Source organism: Engystomops pustulosus, chromosome 2, assembly GCF_040894005.1.
Source record: "Engystomops pustulosus chromosome 2, aEngPut4.maternal, whole genome shotgun sequence".
Lineage (NCBI taxonomy): Eukaryota > Metazoa > Chordata > Amphibia > Anura > Leptodactylidae > Engystomops > Engystomops pustulosus.
In genome coordinates, this window is record NC_092412.1 from 218940620 (window position 1) to 218965407 (window position 24788).

Genomic DNA, 24788 nt, shown 5'->3' on the forward strand with positions numbered 1-24788 from the left:
AGTTTCCTGTTCTTAGCTGAAAGGAGTGGCACCCGGTGTGGTCTTCTGCTGCTGTAGCCCATCTGCCTCAAAATTCGATGTACTGTGCATTCAGAGATGCTCTTCTGCCTACCTTGGTTGTAACGGGTGGCGATTTGAGTCACTGTTGCCTTTCTATCAGCTCGAACCAGTCTGCCCATTCTCCTCTGGCATCAACAAGGCATTTCCGCCCACAGAACTGCCGCTTACTGGATGTTTTTTCTTTTTCGGACCATTCTCTGTAAACCCTAGAGATGGTTGTGCGTGAAAATCCCAGTAGATCAGCAGTTTCTGAAATACTCAGACCAGCCCTTCTGGCACCAACAACCATGCCACGTTCAAAGGCATCAAATCACCTTTCTTCCCCATACTGATGCTCGGTTTGAACTGCAGGAGATTGTCTTGACCATGTCTACATGCCTAAATGCACTGAGTTACCGCCATGTGATTGGCTGATTAGAAATTAAGTGTTAACGAGCAGTTGGACAGGTGTACCTAATAAAATGGCCGGTGAGTGTATATACGGCCTATATATGTCCCCCATATACTTCTATAGGCTCACGGCACCGTACGGTCCTATCTTTTCCCGTGTTGCGGAGCCGTGCGCCATATGTTCCTATGGAGAGGGGTGGGGGGTGAACAGCGCTCACCACCTCCTCTCCCCCGCGCTCTACCGTGTGCCCGCCGTGCTATGGTACGGTGCGCAACGGCAGTGTGCATGTAGCCTTAGGCTGCAGTCACACGTCGCGTTTGACACATGCGTTTCAAAACCGCATTACAACAGCTGCAGAGAGACTTGCCTAGTTAAGCAGCTGTTAACATTAACAGATGGTAAGATAAACTTAAAAGTAAAATAAAAAATATAAAAATAAAAGTAGCCAAACGCATGGTGAACATTAAAAAATGCATGCATTTTTAAACGGACTGAAAACGCATACTTTAAAACGGTCCAAGAACGAGAACGGTCCCCAAAGATTGGCTTCACAGCAAACACTTTGTGGGCAGGGAGAAAGACAAAAAAAAAATGGACACCTGGTTCTTGGTGCCCTTCTCTCTCATGTTACTTTCCATCATATTGGAACTGATGAGAATCCTGTGACTACTGCAGCCAATCACTTTTCACTTTCCTTTGTCACTTGATGAAGAACAGTAATGGTCGTACTACCTGTTGTAAACTTCACTCATTGCTATTCAAAAGACATAGTCTGAGGGTCGTGGCACACGTGGCGTTTTGAACCCGTTTTTAAGCAGTCCTTTAAACGCATGCGTTTATTTTTATTATCTTAATCAAGAATTGGAAAACGGTCAAAAAACCCATGTGTTTTTAAAGGCTGCTTAAAAACGGCCTAAAACGTGTTCAAAACGCCACGTGTGCCACCACCCTAGGAAGTAAATTCTAATGTCACACAGTGATAAACATTCAGTGCTGGAGGAAAGGCTGGCGTGCCATAAAATGCTGTTCAGGTAGAATTATTCTTAAGAGATATTTGCATACTTCAGGAAAATGTACTCATCCGGACGACACAGGAAAACTTTTGAGTATTGACTACCATTTTTAATTTTCCTTTAGTGAAAATATCTTGGCATCAGTTAAGTTGGCATCATGTTTTAACTTTTTATTTATTATTTTTGTTGTGTGAAGGCTGAACCTCGAACCGGTTTACGTTTGGTCACATCTGTCATATAGTTATGTTACTTTTAATCTGCTGGCCTCGAGTTCAGGATTGATCTCTGGGGGCTCCAGGCTCAGGCAGGTTATGCAGGCAAGGTGTCCCCAGCTTCTTTGGTGCAATGCACATATGCTGGAGGTTTAAAGGTAATAAAACTTGGTAAATTATTTCCGTTAGGGCTCATTCACATGGCCATCTGCAGGGCCGTACATGCGGCCGCAAATTTGCAGCCGCATGTACGTCCCCATAAATGGCAATAGCGGCGCAGATACGTGTCTGGCACCGATCCAGGCCGCACACCGCAAAAAGATAGAGCTTTCTCTATCTTTCGGCGTGTGTGCGGCCGTGCGCCGCTATTCTCTATGGAGGGAGGAGGGGTCACCTCCTCCTCCTCTCCAGCACACGGCGGGCATACCGCGTGTGAATGAACCCTTAAACCAAGAACTCTGAACAAGAGAACTTACAATAAATTGCCTTTATTGGTATACATTTTTACAGAGCCCCTTTGCACAATAGAACAGGTTACCTTAATGCACTTGTGTATGGAAAAGTTTAATGCTGAAAATACGTTTTATAAGGCCCCAGTAGGTAGTGGACATGCCTGAACATGTGCCTATCTGTTAAGAGACCTATCTGCTTCAAGATCTAGGGCTTTGTGGCAAAAATCCTGTACTGACCCCAATTGTCATCCCATTGTTTGTATTCTCTAGGCCTCATTCTAACCTGCCAAATACATGTGTGCAATAGAAACATCTAGAGACCCAAGTAGAAACATACAGTAGTAAGACTTGTTGGGTTTTGAACATTTGTCAGGATTGTTCTCTGATCAGCTTAATGTGACACAATTGTTATAGCTGTAAAGGTCTGATTATTTCGAATCTTAGGCCCCTTCACATGAACATATGGTTTTTCCAGTCCTGTATTTCAGTGCTGTATGAATCCGTGTATATGTGTAGTTTTTCATCTGTGCATGTATGTTACCATATCTGTATAAAATACAGTGGAATGGCTGACAGAATTCATACTATATCTCAGCATACGGGGCAGAACTGTATGCAAAACGTTTTCCATGTTACTGTAGAGTTCTATGGGGAATATGGGACAGATGCTGAGGAGAATAGGACATGCTCTATATTTTAAATGTCTCTTATACGGTACAGTGGACAATGCAGCCATGTAAATAGATAGCGGTATTGCCCATTGAAATGAAGGTGGCCATATGCTATCTGTATACATGGCACTTGGCGGTTTTCCTACATTCGTGTGAAAGAGGCCTTATTTGTTTGGTCAGTGGAGTTGTTGTGGGATTTCCTTCCACTACCAGTTTGACAATTTTTTTTTTTTTTTTTTTTTTTTTTTCTGGTCTGGTTTGCCTGTGTGTAGCGGCTACTTGTCAGCGTCCTCTTGTGTTTACTGGTTATATGTGAAGTCATTGCTCTGCAGCCTGATATTTAATGGGGAGATCTTGGCACCCGCTGCTGCTAGAGTTTCAATTGATAGAGGCCTAGTTTTTAGAAACAATTTTGGTGCCTTTTCTAAGGATTGTTTTACAATTGGTTAGGTTATTGCATTACTGCAGTCCTCGTTTGGCATCTATGTATGAAATGGTGTCCCTGTGCCTCCATCCAAGCATACCTTATGTAACAGCTGGGAGGCTGGAGAGCATTATGATGTCCTCCAGTAGAACAGGTTGTCCTCCCAAACAGTGGGAGCTCAGCTTTCTACACCAATATTACAAGACAGCTTTTTGGCCATTTATTCTTCTATCTGTCTTCAATGGGCTTTTCAAGGATTTCTGTAAAACCCCCTTGAGTTAGGGTAAGCAAAAAAGCTGGTTGCTGTGGGTCCTGTTACTATCGGTAGCTGTGGCCTTGGAGCTGCAATGCATTTGTGGCATTGAAACAGTTATGTCCCAAGTGCCACTGAGGCCACGGATGGGAAACTGCTTGACTTTCATGCTTTTTCTGTGGTCATGTCTCTTCACTCACCACCTGGATGCAGTTGTTGCCTCACATCAAATTAAAAAAAAAAAAAAAAACTGGTTATGGAGACACACAGGTCTTGCTGTGCAATGTAAATCTATCGGGCATATTCACATATGTTGGTATACCATGAAGAATAGATTACCTGTGCTTAGCATAGACTTACTGGTATTAATAAAAAAATAAAAAATAAAAAGCCCTTTGAATAATTATCAATGGACTGTCTTTATAGCCGCTAAATGTTTAGTTTTCTACATTTGTAATAGTAATGCATTTGACAAAACTCTGGAGGGAAGGGGCATGTATTGGGAGAGACTGCTCAGATGTGTGCCCGTCTTTATTTCATTTCGGCAAGGATTAGCGCTTTATTACATTTACGGTAGCACAGTTGCAACAACTTTGATATCCCCCTTCTAGGGACCTCTAGAGTTCACGATAATGGGGATCCCCTTCCCACTAACTGGATGAAGTGGCAGGTGGAGGGTGTATCCTGCCGCCCCATTCAGTACAAAGGGAGTGTCTACAGTTGCACAGCTTGGTTTTCTCCTTTGCTTTCATTCATTATTTATAAGATTGCTATCAAAGTTGGTACAATCCCTTTAAGGGTCTATTTACAAATGGTGATGTCTCAGTTTTGTCGTTTGTACAAAACCACTGCGTTTGGGAACCACTGGCTCGAATACCATACCATGTGTCAGATTGAGGTTTTTATTTCTTTCAATACTCATCTTGTAAAGGGGTTTTGGGTAGTCTTGGAATCTGAGGGTCTGATTTTTGACATCCATGTCATCCACGTGATCCACTTTGTTCCTAAATAGTATAACAGTCTAAATAGATAAAGCAATAATGTATGTGTTGTGGCAGAGACCTGCTGGGGAATATAGAATACAAGATAAGCAAGGAGAGCGAACCCTACTTGCCACTATTTATCCATAAACTTTTAGAAGACGGGCTTATTAGTTAGTTTTTCATAGATTCCTTTGATGATTTGATCGCTGTGGGTCCCGCACCAATGTTAGGGTGCTCTCCTGTTTTGTACATTTTCTAAATGTGATTTCAGTCTTTTAAAATGAAACAAGGATGTCGCAGTAAGGGTGAAGACACACATGGCGTTTTTGGGCCGTTTTTACTAAGTGCGTTTTCAGATCGTTAAAAACGCATGCGTTAAAAAACGCATCCGTTTTTCAAAAATGCATGCGTTTTTTGAAAACGCATGCGTTTTTGTCAGTTTTTCATTGCGCAATTTCGGAAAACGGACAAAAACGCATGCGTTTTCAAAAAACGCATGCGTTTTTAAAAAACGGATGCGTTTTTTAACGCATGCGTTTTTAACGATCTGAAAACGCAATTAGTAAAAACGGCCCAAAAACGCCATGTGTGTCTTCACCCTGAGGCTTCAGACACCTGGACATTGTTTCAACATTCATTTCTATAGGTGCATACACCTATAGTAATCCTGTGTATGAGCCAACTGCTGAACCACAAAAAAACAGAAGAGATCTTGTTCCTGCACTTGGAGCAATCTTTTCTATTGCACATGAGCAGGTCTGATGTTTGATTCCGTGATACACACATGCGTTTTTGTAAGTTACCATGAGATTGGCTGGTTTGAAGCAGTTTTTCTTCATTTCTATAAGTGGAAACAGCTGTGTTAACATTTTCAGAAGAAAAACTGCTTCAAGCCTGCCAAACGCCTGGTAACATGCAAAAAAGCATGAGTTACACTTTTTCCCCTCTGCTGTGGCAGTGGACCCTTACGTTGCCCTGAATATTCAGAAATAATATGCAGCAGATGGGCGGCAATGGGTGCGTGGTACGGAGCCGCCCACGTATCACCGTACCCGGGAAAAGATGGGACATGTCCTATCTATTCCCGTATTACGCCACAGTGCGCCATATATCTCTAAGGAGAGGGGCAGTTGCGAGCAGCGCCAACTCCCCCCTCCTCTCACGTGTGCCGACGTTTTACATGCTACAGCGCGGTGGGCACACGTTCATCTTAATGTAGTCTGTAAATCAAACGGTGGAGTGTCCAGTTTCACTGCCCATAGTCCCAGGAATGGGACTCCAAACTTCATAGTGATGTGATACAAGGAGTCCCCATTTCCCCCTCAACAACACCGAACTCTATATCACAACAGGGAAGGCATTACCCCGGCATGGGGCGCTCTGTGAAACCTAGGTGTATACCCTCGTAAATGGCATATCCACACTTGTTACAATTCACTTGTGACTAGCTGACGAGTCTGTTATCCCTTCCTATCTGTTCTGATAAAGAAGAACTTTGATCTTTTAGGGTGAGGCTATGTATATATGCATTTGTTCTGCAGGTGAAAGTTAGGTTTGTACTGTTAATTGGCGAGAAAACTATGTATAATTTATCCTTCATTTTTGTATTTATAACAAACGTGATGATGACAGGGATCATCCATGTCCCTGCTTGGAAATGCTGATCAGCTGGGATACTATTTCTTGTTTTTTTGTTGAGGTCTATCCACAGACAGCCAAATGCTGTTTGGTATAACTATTACTGTTGCATGCAATCTGCAAATTTCAAAGTGGATTAAGTCGAAACAATTTGTGTTCTAAATACCTTATCCAGATATTTAATCTGCACTGGTAACGCATTCTGTAAATATTCACTGCAGTTCTTAAATTTTGTAAGGAACCATGGTGAAGTGTGGCAAATCTTCTTGTATAGCATGCAGATATTCTTGTAGATTGGATGTTGAATTCATGAGGCAAAGGTGTCCCCCAGATGTGGTTTGTTTTTGCTGTGGATCTGGTGCTTCTATCTTTTTCACTGTGCTGCCCCTATGATGATGCAGCAGGGCAGCTGTGAAAAGGGGCTCAGATTTTTGTGGTAACATTTTTAGTATGTTGTGTGATGTTTTAGGCTTGTGACCTACCACACACTGGTTATCAGAGGCTCGAACAGCTTTTGAAGGTCATTTTGTTACCAGATTTTGTTACCCGTGCCATAGGTTAGCCATCACTGCTCTAGCCCATGTGTAATGTTATAGACGGCGTTAGTCATGTGATTGAGTCTGTGGCTCCAGATTTCGGTACCAGCCCTGTGTTGCTAGGTAATCCTTGTACATTGCAAATTTGATATAGCAAATTTAATTTTAACTGTACTCAGAATTTTCCCGGCCTGTAGTTTTTTTATTTTAATTTTTTTTTTTGCTTTCTGCCACGGTACTGCCAAATATCTACTGCTGATCTACTGACTCTTCTCACTGGATTTTTACATGAAATGAGTTAAGTATAGTGTTTTTAGCGGTGCAGTCAGAGGCCTCTATCACTTTTCTACAGTTCCTAGAAACCTGATGCTGGTGTCCTATTTAAGATGATGATCTCCTCTTTCAGAACCCATTAGGCTCACATTTCCAACTATGTCTTTAGCCGCCAGTATCTCTGGTTCTGTGCTTCACAAAGCGATAAGTCTTATGTGATTTCAAAGCTGAAATCCTTATCTTTAGTATTACCTACAGAGCTGGGTACTATAGAACAGAAGATTGAGGTTTCAGAAATGAAACTACCCCTGCAACTACCAAACTTGAATCTCATGTGAAAATGTGGTGGAAGGGTCCAGATTTTTGTGGAGATTTTTTACAGGTAAAAAACCGTGTGAGAGGGAATTCTAGAAAGTACATTTCACACCCTACCTGGGACGAGGGGGACTGGTGGTTTAGGGGGGTAAACCTGATGACATGTTCCCTTTTGTGGTAGAATAATCAATAAAAACATAAGGTGTTTGTTTCTTGTAGTAAATAGAAGATGCATTTAGCTGTTTCTCTTAAAGAGGACCTGTCACCCCGGAAAACCCAACCACCCAATGTGCCCACCATAATCCTCCCCCCAGCCCCTTTCTCCGCACTAACAGCGGCTGCAGCCTGGCTAACTCACATTGCCGGATGCAATGCTCCCGGCTTCTCCTACAATGTGACCGCTGGCGGCACACCCCCTTATGAATACCACCGACTGCCAGCACACCGGATACAGGATCCGACCTCTTATTTTGTAAACGGTCGGATCGGTTTAAATCTAATTACTACACATAAATTAAAAAAAAAAAAAAATGGCCAGGGAGAAGGGGAGGATTATGGGGGGCACATTTGGTGGGTGGGTTTTTGGGGGTCTTTAACATAGTTTCTTTATGACATTCATAAATAATTTCCAAAATGCAGCCTCTTCTACAGTAAAAGATTTAGCTGTGGGGTGTTCCCTAGTACTATTCCTCTTTGTGTTATCTCTGTGTCTTTCACATGCACTAGCCCGCTGCTCCCCTCTGATTCTACCTACTCCCCAGTGTTCCTGATTTACCGGGAGGGAGTGAGATCTATCACTATTTCTTATCTATGGTCGCTGCAATTTCCAGGCTCCTTGCATTAGAATGTTTGTTTTTGGGGGGGTTTTTTTAGGCCCTGTACTAGGCCTACCATAACATTTTTGTATGGCTACCACACTGCCCTATTGACCTCAGTGGGAAACACGGGCATTCATTTGAACATCCGCCATTCCCACAGCAGCGATTGTCAGTCATGCTACAATGTATAGAGCAGGTCCTGTATTTGGAATAATTTGTGGTGCATCTGAATGTCTTCCTGTTGAGAGGGGTGAGGAACACTCATCCCCCCTGCCTTCTCCACCCGGCCATGTGTTAAACCCAGGTTATGTCCTGGGCAATCACACGGCCGTGTGCATGGAGCCATAGAGAGACGTAACTTTTTTTTTTTTCCTTACCATTGTAGCAGTTTGTACATATACCTCAGATAAACAATTCTTTCATAATGCATTCGAAGGGGTGCAGGTCACAAACAGGGGAACATGAACCCTTGTTTGTGGCCCATTTGACATCAGGAGGTTAGTGCAGCTCACTACTGTTGTCCAGTTACTGCTGTGGGACTTGCTGCACAGTGTCGAAGCCCAATTTAACCAATTTTGTATTGGGAAATAATGGCACTGTTAGGTTTTGGGTTAAAGGACCACGATTGAGCCAATCATTGGCCTGAAAAACAGACTTTATCATTCGTTGTTCATGGCTGATTCCAGTTTTTTTGTTCCTATTAATGTGTATTATGCTATATATAGAACTTGTATATTCTGCTGAAAAATTGCTATTAGGCCTTATAAGTTAAAGGGGATTTCCAGGAATTCTTAAACCCCTTGGTCAGATGTGGAGACCCCCTCCCCTTTCCCCCACAAAACAATCCTCTGGTTCCCCTGGTTGATGCATCATGTGCTGGTTGTTGACTACTATGATATGGGAATCGGAATTGCCTATAGGAGATTAATACATAAAAAAGGGGGAGAAGCTTCATTATGATAAAAAGCAGAGATTCACTTTAAATGTTACATCTCCTAAGTAAATCAGGGGCTTTACACAGACCCCCCCCCCCCCAATCCCCAATTTTAGTTCTGCTCACAAGTCAGAAATGCCAAGTGCCACTCTCTATCTCCTTGATCTGCATTGCACGTAGAAGCGATTACTGGTGCTCGGCGTTTCACACAATGAGATGTAGGTATGCTCCTGAGATTGTGCTGACACAGGTCCTGAAATGTAAAGTGTCAGCAAAAACCTATTCAGATTCTGTTTGTGAATTTATATTTTATCCAACCGAAATAGGGACTCCCCTCATACATTATTTGATAGAGTGTAAACATTGGAAAGTTTGTCTGTATTTTGCCTCCTGAAATTCCTAAAGGCTCTGGAACCCCCTACTGATTACAAGAACAGGAGTTCCTTCTACCACATCTGAATGGAGATGCACAAAAACCTTACCACTTCATTGTATTTTTGTACACTGTTAAAATGTATATTAATTTTGAGCCAAAATGTTTAATTTTACTAAAAGCTTTTTTGTTTTCCAGGTGGAATGAACCTTCCGTGTTGAATGACTCGCATTTTCTTTGGAATTTCTCCTGCGGTTCCTTGTAGCTGAAGCCACTCTGTGGCCATATTCATTCTAGATCCGGAGTTCCTTAGGATCGGTGAACTCCTGAAGGTCTCCACCACTGAATAGTTTCTTGGACTTATTTCATCATGGTCCTGTCACAGAGGCAACGAGATGAGCTGTAAGTCACTTATAAAAAGCTTTAATCTGTGCACACACAACACACTTGACGATTACAAGGTTTACCATATAAAACATGTTGTTGGTTTGGTTTACAGACGTGTTATTTCCTTAGTACAAGTGCTTAGCTCTGGTGAGTGGCTAATAAATGTACAGGAATGTCCCACCTCTGTTCAGCCCTGCCCATGGCCTTCAGCTGAGTCTGGGTGTAGTAGACTGGATACAGAAATCAAACAGGCCAGACAGGTTTACTTTGTTAAAGTGCAGATTATGCAATTCAATTAATTAAAACAAATTCTTCCTACTAAGAACAACCCCAAAATATCAGCTAAAGACACTCCTATAGACATGAGTGGAGAGTGGGTGCAATCATTTCACATAGGTAGGGTGCTAGCAGGTGATCAGAGGACCCCTATTCTTGGGATCGATCATTTATTTATGCCAAGTCCTTCCCCACATTTTTGAAAATACATTTGTCACAGGCACTTTTTTTTTTTTTAAACCTGAGATGACGTATACATTCTTCAGTCTAGTTTTTTTGCAACCGCAAAAACAGCTGTGTGCCATATTGCCCGTATGCCACTGTAAATGAGCTCTGGCCTGCTCTGAAAGAGGGGCACCTGTGGCCCCTCTCCATAGAAATGCACAGCATACGGGCTTGGCACACAGGAAAATATAGGACATGTCCCATCTTTTTCCCGTGTATGGAGTGGTACGGTGCCGCACGTATGCAGCACTGTATCTCTCGTTGCGACCATTGCTGTCTATTGGGGACATGCGTATATACGTCCCCCATACGGTCATGTGAATGTAGCCTTAGTTGAAGTTTGCACCACATATATTACTGAGCTGAGCCACTATTCGGTCATAACAGCATGAAGCAAAGTGCAGCAAAAAAAGGTGCAAACGTGTCACTTCCTTAAAAGTGACCAGAATTTCTAAGGGCGTGCAACACTATTGTATTATCTGGTGCAAACTACATATTAGTGAGGCAAACTAGGCAGATTGCACCAGTTTTTTCTTACAACTGGCCCAATGTGTTGTAGTATAGAGCAGAGACATTAAAGGAATAAGGTAGATCCGGTGGCAGGTTCCTGTAATGTAATCTTGTCTGAGCCTTGTTTGATTAAAACCTTTTATGCCCCTTATCCTAAAAATTTTATTTAAGGTGTATTCAAATTTTCTTAAGAGGCCACTGTGCCTCATTGGCCTCTTTTGATCCCTTCTACCCTCCTGTCTTCAGCTTGCTGCAGCTCCGTGCACTCTAAAATCCCAGAGTAATAATATTATTTCTTTATGATTATGCAGTGCTACAGTTTGCCAAATTGGTCTCTTTACCCAATAAGGCTCTCAATCTAATCAACCTACCAGTATGTTTTGGAGTGTGGGAGGAAACCGGAAGACCCGGAGGTAACCCATGCTAACACGGAGAGAACATACAAGCTCTTTGCAGATGTTGACCCTGGGACATGAACCCAGGTCTCCAGTGCTGCAAGGCTGTAATGCTAACCACTAAGCCACCGTGCCACCCAACTGCGCAATCTTGAAGAGAAGTCATATTGTGTAGAGGTCAGTCTGTAAGTTGTCTCCTTAAATGGGTTTTTCCAATGAATCAAGTTAGGCCCCATACACAGGATAGGGCCTAACTTGCTGAACAGTGGGGGTCTAGGGAAATTGTACCCCCACAGATCATGAAAACAAGGGGTCCGATGGGGTCCTAGTTACCTCAGTTGGACCCCTTATCCATCCGGGAGAGTAATGGAGCAGACAGCCGTGCATGACCGTTCTGCTCCATTCATCTCTATGGAGCTGACAGAGATCCTTGCGCGGTGCTCTACAAGTTAATTCTGCTTTATTGAGGCCGCCTCTACCAAGTCAAAGGATGCGAACATTGAATCTATATAGATTTTAAAAACAATACAACTTTCTTTCCTCAAAAACTAAAGATAATCGTGTTTGAAGTTGCACTCTTATTCTACCTTCTAAAAGTGACTTTTCTAGGTAATTTACAAAGTCCCTTTTTAAAGGGGATGCTTCATGAGGTGGGTTTGTAGTTAAAACCAGCCCCTATTTAGGAAATTCTTTAACTTAAAGGGGTATTCCAGGAATCGGCATAATTCATATACAAATGGGTACTCAAAATATAAGCCAATGTGTAGTTAGTTGTTATTTAAAATTTTCCTTCCCTTAGTAGAAAATGCTGATGACATAGACTGTAATGAAGAATTAAAATGCTACTGGCCCTTTAATCAGTCCGTTAATTTCCTCCGCGCCGTCCGTTGCAGAGCGGACACAGGAAAGAAGATGGCCGCTGGTCACATGTCCACATCACATGTCCTGCACCTGCCTGGGCAGGTCATGTGATCATCACTAAATTTGGCTGTAGTCGGTTGGTTGCAGTGCATCCAGTATGGCCAGTGTTGGGGTGATGGCAGTTACACATCATTACTATGGTAGCAGAGCAAGAAAACCTGTTACATCATCACTGGGAGCAGAGCATAAGAGGGAGGAGGAGTTACTGAGAACTAAAGGATCATGGGACTTGTAGTTTCCAGTGGCAGCCATCTTGGTGATAACTCCACCTACTTTAGAGAGGCCATAAATTTTTTAAATCATAAAATCAAACTATTTAAGCTCTTTTTTTGTGACCAATGACATTGAATATTGTTGTATTCATTTATATATATCATCATGGTTTTTGTGTCAGACGTTCATATTCCCGGAATACCCCTTTAAGAAAATTAATCGTGTAAACTACCAAAGGCAAAGGTATCTGCTGGCATTCTGTCTGTCTAGCTCCACTTCAGTAAGGGTTAGTTTACATCAGAATTCTTATTTCCACAATGGATCACAAGCATAATGGATCCGTTAAAATTCCCATGGACCTCAGTGGATATTTATTTAAATTGCGTTACTGGTTTTGTGACATGCGGTTCAGATTAGGACATGCAATTCTTAACGAAACAGTCACACAGTCCACGTGCATTGGTCCATTTAGTGCAATTTGTTTATGGCAAGTTAAAAAAAAACGGAGGGCACATGAGTTCGTGTCGTGGCAGGAGTTTAGTGCTTTGAGCTCCATACATTTAGTGAGATGGACAGATTGCTACAAAAACAGTGGGTGCACACGAGCTCTGCTGCTTTATGCTGGTCTTCCTCTTGCTGGACAAGGATTGCTTTATGGACTACATTTTCTATGTGCGTGTGTAACCTATAGATTAGTTGTGTGATGACTGCTTTATTTAGGTTGTTTTTTTTTTCTCTATGTAATTTGAAGTCCACTCCCTGAAAGAAGTCTTAGGGATGGGGAAGACCTTTGACATTTATCGGAACTCTTATTCCTGTAAGGAGGGGGGGGGGGGGGCAAAAGGGAATCTGAAGGCCTAATGTCAGAAAGTCTTCCATTCAGGGCAATAAAATCTCTCCTTTCAACCTCTTGATCTAATGAAACGTCATCTCCAGCCTTTGACTACCAACATGTTGTTTTCTTACTATATGTAATGTATTGACCATCTGTGGTATGAGGTATTTCTATATGTGTGTGTAACAATGGTTGTATATTGAGGTGGGCTTCTTTTCCAGTGGTTGTGGGGTTGTAGTTGATGTAAAGCACAGAGTCATGCGCTGTCACTGGAGACCATTAACATCTGGTATTGATTTTGGCTCCGATTTGTAATGCGCTTTTGCCATGTGAGCAGCACAGAAGAGATGAATGTGCTTTGTATAGACGCAGCTTCTCTGTGTGACAGTTCCAGGATTTTTACCTCTACCTGACCTTGTGTGCCCTCTGCCATTAGTGGTTTTATCCATCTGTTACCAGCAATAGACATGGATTAGGTTTAGTACTTGAAATGAAACCTTATTTCTCTAGTCCTTATTTTTGTTTTAGCAATTGTTCTTCTTTTTGTTATGTAAATATAATAAGTGAATAAAAGTACGGTAATATAAAAATATTTTTAGGCCCTCAGTGATCTATCCGCAGATCCCTACTACCTGGGCTTCTACTGCATACCACATCTGTGTATTCTGATACAAAGAAAGGTCACACTTGGCCAATCCCTTTCCTGTGTGTCTGGAGAGTGCAGCAGGACCCAGGCAGACAAGAAATCCTCATCTTTACAGCTGGAAGTGCTTTTGTTTGGTTTTTTCTTTGTAATTCTCCTTGGAAGAAGTAAATGTGTATTGCTCCTAATGTTAACTGTGTAAACTGTATGTCAGTTCACTGCTTGTGCATTAACCCCTTCAGGCCCTGGCCTATTTTGGCCTCTAGGGCCCATTTTTCAAATCTGCTCTGTGACCTTTAACATATTTGGGGGATTTTGAGATGGCTTTCTCATGATGCTTTGTACATATCATTAGTTTAAAAATTTAGATAATCTCCCCCCCCCCCCCTTTTTTTTTTTTAACAAAAAAAAAAACCTTTGGCAAAAATGTAGCTCTTAATTCTTCTTTTGTAGCGGTAGCCATAGCACCCAAATGAATTCATAACTTGCATTTTCCTAAATGTCTTTCTGTTGGCATGTTTTTTTTTAATGATTCCACTTATTTTTATAGAATATTATGAGGCATAGAATTTGGGGGCCTTTTTTCAAATTTTTTGGGAAATCGCCAAAACCCGTATTTAGATGGACCAACTTTCAATTGACTGTGAGAGGCCCGAAATAATAGCTAAACTCGTAAAATTGCCCCATTATGTAAACTACACCCCTCAACGTATGAAAAAGTACCAAGTATGTTTACCCTTTTAGGTGTTTTTAAAGTAGTTTAAACAAAATAGAAGTGCAGTGTACAAATTGTACAATATTTTTGGAGAATATGTTTTTGGCAGAAAATTGTCAAAGTTACCCAATTTCTCCTGAGTGTACCGATCGATACCCCATATGTGGTGTCAGGCCGCACAAAGAATCTAGAGCAGATTTGAATTGTCAAAGTTAATTCTTTGTTGGTGGAGTAAATGAAGATCATCAATTTTCAGTAAGATTATTTTTTTTTTTTGGGCTCTTCACCAAACCATACAAATGTTGTTTTTCTTCTATGGGTTGCCATGATTGCAAAAATAACTAATTTTATGTGATTTTTATTTTTTTTCTCCAATTTTACTGAATAAAAACTAATTTGGAGAAAATCGTGTTAATTTTTGCATCACCATCTTTTCAAATGCATAACTTGTTTTATTTTTTCGACTGACAAATTAGGGGCTTATTTTTTTGCAAGCTGATTTTTTTTTTGTCTTTTTTTGGAACTTTTTTTGTGGAAGTCTAATAATTATTCTGTATTATTATACAGACTCTTGTGAACGCAACAATACCAAATGTGTTTTTTTTTTGTGGTTTTTATACTTTCAGGAATCGGCATAATTCATATACAAATGGGTCCTTGAAATATAAAATTAAGCTATTTAATCTTCGCTTTGTGACTAATGACATTGAGTTTTGTTTTATTCATTTATTTATAGCATTATGGGTTTTTGTATCAGATGTTCATATTCCTGGAACACCCCTTCAAGTGTTTGTATGGGGAAGTGACATTTTAGGGACTTGTGTTTTACTTTTTTTTTTTGGGGGGGGGGATTTTTAATGTTTTAATCTCAAGTGCAATACACTTTTCTACAATACTAATGTATTGTGCAGTGTAAATTGTAAGCTGTCTGCACATGCGTGAGCCAGACAGTCAGACCCAGAAGGGGTCTGACTCCAGAAGAAAACGGGCAGCAGCGGTGCTGCCCAGAAGACGATGGGATCCCTAGAGTGAATATCCATGCACGCCACGGTCATATTTAATTTTGCCATGTAAGGGGTTAAGCCGGCTCTGATTACAGGTGTTATAGCTTGGTGTCGGACACACGCTACTTCTGGTGCCAGCTCTGTTTGTGAACCGGTGCCAGAATCTGGATGTAAAAGTATCTCCCTGCAAGGATGTACTAATAGGTTCTAGTGTGTTTAGGGTTAATATATTTGACGCATTATTGATTTCGGGAGTCAAAATAAGTTTGACGTGTGGTCATAGCATACCCGTACTCCTTGAGCAACTCCAATTCACAAGTATAGGGCGGCTCGCTATCATCAATGATGGGAGGCTCGCTTCTTATGGCCAAAGATTGAACATGGCTCGGAACGGTGAGCACTCGTTATGTAAACTTTACAGAACTCGGGAAACTTAGCAGTCTTTGGGGGTCATATATGTGTGTGTCCCTGACGGTCGTGTGATTGCACCATTAGTGTATATGTCCTAATCAGTTAGGTTTGGGGTATTTGCAATGAATTGCAAAACAATTGTTTACAGGGAATCTATCGTCCCTTGTTGACCATTTTAAAATGTGTGAGATCTCTTCAATGAACACTGTGCAGCCTCTCCCCCTGAGTAACTGCTGTAGTATTTTAACAGAAGCTGCTACAGCAGCAGGGAGGGGCTGTGTGCAGTGCAGTGAATAGATCTCACACAGCAGTGCACCAGTGTCTTCTATATCCAGAGTTCTGCTATTAACATGCACAGATACAGAGGGCCAATATCGTACACGAACTGCAGCTTTGTCAAACACTTGAGAGTCCCTTTAAGATTCAGTAGCATTTAAGGTTTGGTCATCTGGGATGTGTGGAATTGTCATTTTATGTCATTGACAGTGTTGAAAATTCAGCAGTGCCCAAAAGTGTTCAGAATTGGTATAGCTTTCATCTGCTGATAAGCCGCTGCTCTGACCTTTTGTATGGCACAGTCTTCACTGGCAGCAGAGATCAAGTTGTGGCAAACTGTACGGGGACAGTACATTCGTCTTTCTTGTAGAAATAACTAATTTTAAGGTTTAAAAAAAACAATAAAAAAAAAAAACACCCCAAATTTGTTTCATAGTTGACTATTGTTGATTCGGTTGTATAACCTTGTTGTTTAATGAATGTTGGAGAGCTTATGAATGTACTGTGCATTCACTACACTTAGAAAGTTGTATAAAGCTTCTTAGTTTTTCTTGGCTTTTTTTTTTTTTTTTTAGCTAATCTTTTGACTAATGTCTAGAGGCGAGTGTTGGGTTACATAACAGTTGTGTTGTCCTGCATTTAATAGTGTTTTTATTCCTAGAAACTTTTGTTGTGATTTGTATCGCCTCTGTCTTTGGTTTTTCCATGTATGTAGGTAAAACTCTGCCCATGTTGGCCTTGAATCTTCTGTCTGGATCATTTAGGTGCAGTTTTGTTAAAGCAGTTCACTTGTACAAACCATCTTTTCTTAGTCCTTGTATGAGTGCCTTAAGGTTGCTCAGAAGAGAATTGTGTAAAATATTAATGTAGATATATTAATGTTTTGCGGCTAGAAATGGTTGCCTTACAGTGGATGACAAAACTTTTGGAAAATTTCCAGTGAATGTAAGCCTTTGGGTATGTGTGGCTGACACCTGAGAATATTTTAAGACGCCTATAGTAAATTTAGTAGTGTAAATATCCACTTGTGCGCACCATATGCAGGTTATTTCATCTTCTATGTGGAAGTTTCAGATTTTTTTTCCATGGTTTGCATGTCATGCATCATAATTTACAATGGATGTGTTGAGAGGACTGGTTTTGTGCCGGACAGGACCCTAATAGGGCATCCACTGGCATTAAAGTAGTTGGTGTTGTTCACATGTACATAATGGCACTTTATGTTTAGGAGGGGATCTAGGTGACTCTGCCTGTGGTTTAAAGGGAACCTACCACCACGAATCTACCTATAAAGGTAGATCGGGTGGTAGGTGGATGTATGGGACGTGAGGATAGCCCTTTTTAGAGCTAATCCTCACGTCCCCGCTAGCCTAGCATAAACTTTATTGACCGAATATGTTAATTTAATTAAGCGGCTACCGGGGCGTGGAGTAGCCGGACACGAGGCTACACGGCGCGGCTACTCCACGCCCCAGTAGCTGCTTTCCCCCGCCTACCCTGTGATCTTCGGCGCGCAGCTCCTGGCAGCTGCGCGCCCTCGTCCAAGAAGCCGGAGTTCTGCGCATGCGCAGTAACTCCGGCCAAGATGCGCGATCTCGGGAACGAGGCCGGAGTTACTGCGCATGCGCAGAACTCCGGCTTCTCGGACGAGGGCGCGCAGCTGCCAGGAGCTGCGCGCCGAAGATCACAGGGTAGGCGGGGGAAAGCAGCTACTGGGGCGTGGAGTAGCCGCGCCGTGTAGCCTCGTGTCCGGCTACTCCACGCCCCGGTAGCCGCTTAATTAAATTAACATATTTGGTCAATAAAGTTTATGCTAGGCTAGCGGGGACGTGAGGATTAGCTCTAAAAAGGGCTATCCTCACGTCCCATACATCCACCTACCACCCGATCTACCTTTATAGGTAGATTCGTGGTGGTAGGTGCCCTTTAAAAGTGGTTGGCTAATTTTAAAGAGCCTAAAGATATTCTTAAAGCTGTAATGGATTTGGGGGAGCTTTTTACACTTCTAACTTTTTGTGTATTTATTTTTCAGAAATCGAGCTATAGCAGACTATCTTCGGTCCAATGGCTACGAAGAGGCATACTCTGTTTTTAAGAAGGAGGCAGAGCTAGATATGGTAAGAACCGCTAGTTTTTTTAAAAAAAAAAATGTATTTATTTTAGTTCCCAGCTTCCGCCAACAGCTCACTTTTGATGGTGAGACCTTAGGGAGAAGGTAGAAGTGTGTTTTAATCGCTTCTGTTTTCTACTTCACCACAACGCAGTATTCACTAAATACAGAAGCTGGCACTGCTGTCGGTGGTATAGACTCGGCAGGTCATGTGACTGCCGGCTCTGAGAGAGTTGAGCAGAGGTGGTGGGTCTAATCAGTCCCAATAAAGCTCTACCCCTGACATTTACCCCCACAGGGGTCTTTTTAATGACTTCTTGGGGGCGTATAAAGTAAAAAAACACTAACAATGAAGAATAGTAATAAATTTCTAGAAATCTTCAGGTATATTTCCCAATAAAATGAAGAAATTTCCCTGATACACTATAGAAACATCAGCATTGTCGCCTCATTTACCTGAAACTGTACATATTATATATCAAATGGGCTGTCGCACACTAGAGATTTCATTTATAATGGTCATTTTGAGTTAATTTTAAAATTAACCACTAAATATATACCATACATTACAAAAGTCTCCCTTTCTATGGGGCACATGTATCATAGTTTTTCAGCTGCCACTATTTCAGGGTTCCTGAAGTTGGCCTACTATCACCAGATAAAAGATTGTAAACCAAGCATACAGACATACTGGTGTGCTCCCCTTGTAGCAGGATCTGCTGTTCTTTTAGCTTTAGCTTATGCCCTTGTTTTTAAGAAAAAATGGCTTTCAAATTTATGCAAAAGAAGCCTGAGGGGCTCCGGGCTTTATTAACTTCTATGGATCCTGGAGCCCCTCAGGCTCCTTCACATAATTGTAAAAGCCTTTTTGTAAAAACCAGAGCATAACAAGCTTAAAGAACAGTAGATCCTGGCAGTGGCCACACACCAGTATGTCTATTTGGTTTACAATCCTTGATCTAGTGATAGATGTCCTTTTAATCATGTGTCATTTCAGTCTCACTAAATAGTAGCCCTTAAAAGAAAGCCCAGATCTAGCATGCTCTGTTTTAGGCCTAGTGCAAGAATTGGACAATTTGAGTCCAAAAGTCTCACAAGTTAAACAAACATCTGGGCTACAAAGATAAATAAGGCGCATTGTAAGAAATCCTTCAGGCAGCTAACTTTGGTACGCTGCCTGATTCTGCACCTAAAAAGTCTTAAACTGCGAAATGTCTCACATAAAGTTGCACAAATGTTGGTTAAAAAAAATCTGTCCCTAATCATGTGATATCACACAGGTGACATCACATAAGGGATAGATTCTCATTCATAGGAAGTAAATAATGAATAATTAAATTGGTCCACTCTTTAAAGGTGCACCTGAAATCTGTTCAAGTAAAATTCGTCAATAGACGCTCTTTCCCTTCCCATTGTGCTACCCATACAGAAGTTTGTGATCACGTGTGGGTTATTACTGTTTTCTAGAGAAACTGGGTAACAAACTATGGGGTGAGTTTTCTTCTTTAAAGAGAACCCGTCAGGCAAAATAACCCCCCTAAACTAAATATATTTTCATAAACTGCCATTAGAAAGTATTGCCTCTATCCCTTCATTGTCCCTCTACATGCCTGTAAACCTAAGCAATGAGGTCCTAAAGCTGTATGCAAATGACCTGTGAAATGTCCAATGAGTCATTAGCATATTCAAGCTGTCCAGCTTATTCATGAGTGGGAGGCACAGCCACACCCCCAGTGCATGACTGACAGCCTGTATAATGATGTGCTTCCTGGTGCTGGCGCCCCCTGCAGCCTGTGTGTGTGTATGGGAGAGATACAGCAGCTCCAGGCAGCCGTGTTATAGCAGAACATGTCAGGTACTTGTGTAGCTGATGTCTGTGTCTCACACGTGTGTATTAGGAAGAAGAGCATGTCAGCAGATGCAGCACACACACTAGCCATGCTTTACTATACATTACACACAGACATGAGCAGGGAGAGGGGAGGGGTAACAGTGGTGACATCACTGCCTCTGACCATGTGACCAGCCTCATTTACATAATAAAGACTAGATGATTTTATAATGATAAATGTATGAAATAACTAGATCAGTGATGGCTAACCTATGACACGCGTAGCCATTTTCACTGACACGCGGCTGCCTGAGAGTTAAGTTTCATCCTACATGACCAGGTGCAGTAGCCGGGAGGCTGAGAGATTGCATTGAGCTCCCAGCACTCCCCCCTACTCCTCCTCCCCCGGGCCGGCCCCTCCCCATGTGTGAGCTGTGCCTAGTGTCTCCAGTCAGCACAGGTATCAGCACAGGGCACAGCAGGAGTGGTGGGGGGAGGATGGCAGCACAGTCAGAGGCCACATCGCTGCTGCCCTGTGTGATGTCCCAGCAGCTGCCACCTCTACACTGACCATCTCCACAGCAGGGACCAGGGAGGACAACCACTCTCATCATACAGTAAGTAAGGTCAGTGCACAGTATGATAGAAGACAGTCATCAGGGCTTGTGTGTCAGTTTTGTGACGTACAAGCCCTGAAATAATCACAACACCTTGCAAATCGCCAGACATCGCGATTATTTTGCTCCTCACGCCTTCTCCATGCCAAGAAGGCATGAAGGAGATGCGGACAGCGGCGCCTGCGTCCTCACTATAACCTGTGAACTTTCATGACAGAAAGTTCACAGGTTACTAAGCATTTCCACACCTGTCTGATTGTAACCGATCTATTACAATGTGCGAATTGCATATAATAATAGATGATGTGGAAAATCCCCATATACTGGAATACTGTAGTATGGCAGTACATGGTTGGATAAATCAGACAGCCTAGGGTTAAAGTACCCTAGAAGTTAAATAATTATACATATTTGTTATTTAAATGATAAATTTTCATAAAATTATGTTTTTTTGTCAAGGTGACACACCACCCGAGTTATGCTCGTTTTTTTGGCAAATTTTGACACACCAAGCTCAAAAGGTTGCCCATCACTGAACTAGATAAAGGCTGGGATGGATCCTTGTGAGCTGCTCCAACAGGTAGTAGTGACAGGACTTCTAGACAGAGACTTGATGACAGGTGTCCTTTAACCCCTTCTAAAAATTAATATTTGGGGATAAAAGCTAATTTTTTTTTTTTTTTTTTTTGCTCCATGCCTCCTTCCGTTCTGCGCTTTACTAAAGTAGTTTACGTTGACATGTGGGGTATTGCCCTAATCGTAAGAAATGGCACAAAAAAGTCTGAGATGTGTTTTTGTTATTTGAGCCTTCATTAACCCCTTAAGGACGCAGGGTTTTTCGGCTCATTTCTCACTCTCCAACTTCAAAAATCCATAACTTTTTTTCATTTTTACGTGTACAGACCTGTATGAGGGCTTATTTTGTGCGTAACAAATTTTACTTTCCCGTAATGTTATTTATTTTAACATGGCGTGTACTGCGAAGCTGAAAAAAAAATTCCAAATGTGGAAAAATTGAAAAAAAAAACGCACGTGCTTCACATTCTTGTGGGCTCAGTTTTTACGACTTTCACTCTTCGCTCCAAATAACACGCCTACTTTATTCTTTGGTCCGGTGCGATCGTGGTGATACCAAATTTATATAGGTTTTATTGTGTTTTAATACATTTTCAAACATTAAACGAATGTGTACAAAAAAGAAAAAAATTTTTTTGCAATATTCTGACGCTAATAACTTTTTCATACTTTGGCGCACGGAGATGTGTGAGCGGTCATTTTTTGCGAAATGAGGCGACGTTTTCATTGCTATCATTTTGAGGTCTGTGCAACGTTTTGATCATTTTTTATTTAATTTTTTATGTTATGTAAAAAGGTGTAAAAGTCGCATTTCGGACATTTGGGCGCCATTTCCCGCCTGTTTGCAGGTCATACATTACAATGAACCACTGGCTCATTGTAACGAACCTGCATAAGCCATGTAGCCTCGTGTCAAAAGAAGACCCGAGGCTACCATGGTAACCGATCGCCGCCCCCCGATGGCGTTCGGGGGCGTGGCGATCGTAAAAAAGATAGCGCCGCCCGCGCGCCGCAGTCTTTTAAACGCCGCCGCCAAGCACCGACAGCGGTTATTAGCGGTGGGGGTTTTCTGCAAAATGCAAAAACCCCACCTTTGTATGAAGAGGACTCAGCCCGTGAGCCCTCTTCATACATCCCTTATACCTCTGCGCCGTAGAGCTACGGCGCAGAGCGTTAAGGGGTTAATGTGTAAATTTTAGGACTAATTACAGCCTCAGCACCTCTGCGCTGTACATGTATGGTTCAGAGCATGAAGGGGTGAACAAGCTTACCAAAGGCTATTTTGAATGGTTTGAGGGGTTCAGTTTTAAAAATGGGGCAATTTGTGGGGAGTTTCTAATTAATAGAACTTTGAAAAACCTTAAGATTAAAAAAAATTATCTGAAATTTATTTAAAGATTTGAAAAATCGTTGCTCAAACTGTAAGCCCCCTAATGTTCGTTTTTTTTTTTTTTTTTTTTTTTTTGTTGCTACCTGCAGCCACGGGGCAGGTTCTTATGCGCCACGTGATCATTTCATGTAGCAGTTGTGTCAGTAAGAGGTTAGAGAGGTCTCCTCAATCAGTAACATAATTTAGATCTCACCTTAAATCCTAAATCTCACTCAATGTGTTTCCTCTTTCTTCAGAATGAAGAGTTAGATAAGAAGTATGCCGGCCTACTGGAGAAGAAATGGACATCGGTTATCAGATTACAAAAGAAGGTAACATTAGACAAGTGTGAAAGTGTCTTACTAGTAAGAGAAACCAGTTGAAACCGGTGTAAGTGCAATATGGGTAACCCTGTAAGGGTCTTGTACTTGCCTTAGTATTGTTAATGCCCAGCTGATAACATATATGTTTGTGTTGTATTGCTCAGTGAGCTTCTCATGTCAGATCAACCTGGGGTCCTGGTAAATCTAAAAATTCTTCATGCCGAAGGTACATAGATGTGGAAAATTGGTTTGTGTTATGTAGATGTCACATGTTCCCTGACTGACCGATTCCTTATATTGGAAGGTGTAGTTTGGAAATTGTGAAATAAACATACAATCCAATTGGATCTTTATGCCAAAAACCCGATAAGCATATTATGAGAAGCTGTGTAACCTAACATCAGTGGCCTTCCTCTGTTTTGTTAATGTATTCGGTTACATAGAAATAATACCTGTGTGATCACTTTTGAGGTTTAGTTTTCTCTTAAAGGCAGATAAGATGGGTCAACTTTTGTTTTTATTCTAGTTTAATTTTAGGTTGAGGAATATGTGACTATATAGTTACTTAGAAAGGTGATACTTTACATTTCTACTTTCACAACAAGCAAAGTATAGCTTTAGTGATTTTCCACCTCTACGTATGGCGTTGCCTTACTGTATTGGCTGGGAAAGAAATATTCCCTGCTGTTCGCTCTCCTCCCACTGGCGCTTGTGCCAAGTCCTTTTACTTTGCTATTTGTTCCATAAAACCTCTGCAAAGTGGATTGACTGTGCGGGCGCAGACTTCCCGTGTTTATATTGCATTTTAATGTCTTGGCTGATACAATGTGATTCGAATTTCTACCGAACTTAGGATAGGGTTATCACATCCCCGAAACATCACAAGAGTCAAATATTTAATATGTTATTGAAATTGCCTAAAGCAGGTTTAATAAAGTAATGTTCTGTTCAACTTGGATTTCTTTTGCCCCTATAGGTAATGGAATTAGAATCGAAGCTGAATGAAGCAAAAGAAGAGTTTACATCCGGAGGACCAATCGGTCAAAAAAGAGACCCCAAAGAATGGATACCACGCCCTCCTGAAAAATATGCACTTAGTGGTCATCGAAGTCCGGTCACCCGTGTCATTTTCCATCCAGTGTTTAGTGTTATGGTCACCGCTTCAGAGGATGCAACAATTAAGGTATTCACTCTCTTTATGGATAGCGCACTGAGGCAAAAAATGTTCAGGTTAGAGATTGCTCAGGATTTGGCATTAAAATAGCTGGAAATATGACAAAAGCATTGCACTGATGGGTCAGAAGGTTTAAGAAATATACTCTGGCTGCTAGGTAACTGAGACCATTTATTTAGGTTTTTTAAGTTATTATTGAATTGTAAAGTACATGGAGATCAGCTGAACCTGCCAATATTGATGTTTTTGGCCAACCATCTTGTGGAACCGGCTGATTGCCTTAGATGGCAGAAGATGGAGCAGATAAGGATCAGGCAATCTGCTCAATCCTTTTGTTGTTTGAAGATTTGCTTATGCCAGAGGTCAGGCCACAGTTGTCTGTTGGTAATGCATCCAGTCTAGCCAAGGCGGTTGTGCGTATGGATTAGGGAGCCAGGAGAAAGCTGTAAAGGAAGGTCTGACCTTCAGCTTTCTGATATTTATCAGGGCTTTAGGTTGCAAAACTTTTGCTGTATGTTTACATGGAATGATTGCATGTTACTATCTATGAGCCATTATGTAAGTGACAGCAGTTCACACTCAGATGTTAGTACTGGTGTTCTGCATGGAATTTACTTGTATGAATTACCCT

At 41.6% G+C, this 24788-nt stretch overlaps 1 protein-coding gene across 1 annotated transcript in view; it reads left to right on the forward strand.

The window, feature by feature from the left end:
• PAFAH1B1 (platelet activating factor acetylhydrolase 1b regulatory subunit 1) overlaps positions 1–24788 on the forward strand; it is a 46364-nt gene that overhangs the window by 12405 nt on the left and 9171 nt on the right. The window contains exons 2-5 of the mRNA XM_072138194.1: positions 9545–9748; positions 18190–18274; positions 22918–22992; positions 23960–24166. Coding sequence (XP_071994295.1) covers positions 9717–9748; positions 18190–18274; positions 22918–22992; positions 23960–24166 — 399 coding nt within the window. The 5' untranslated portion in view covers positions 9545–9716. The remainder of the gene's footprint in view (positions 1–9544; positions 9749–18189; positions 18275–22917; positions 22993–23959; positions 24167–24788) is intronic.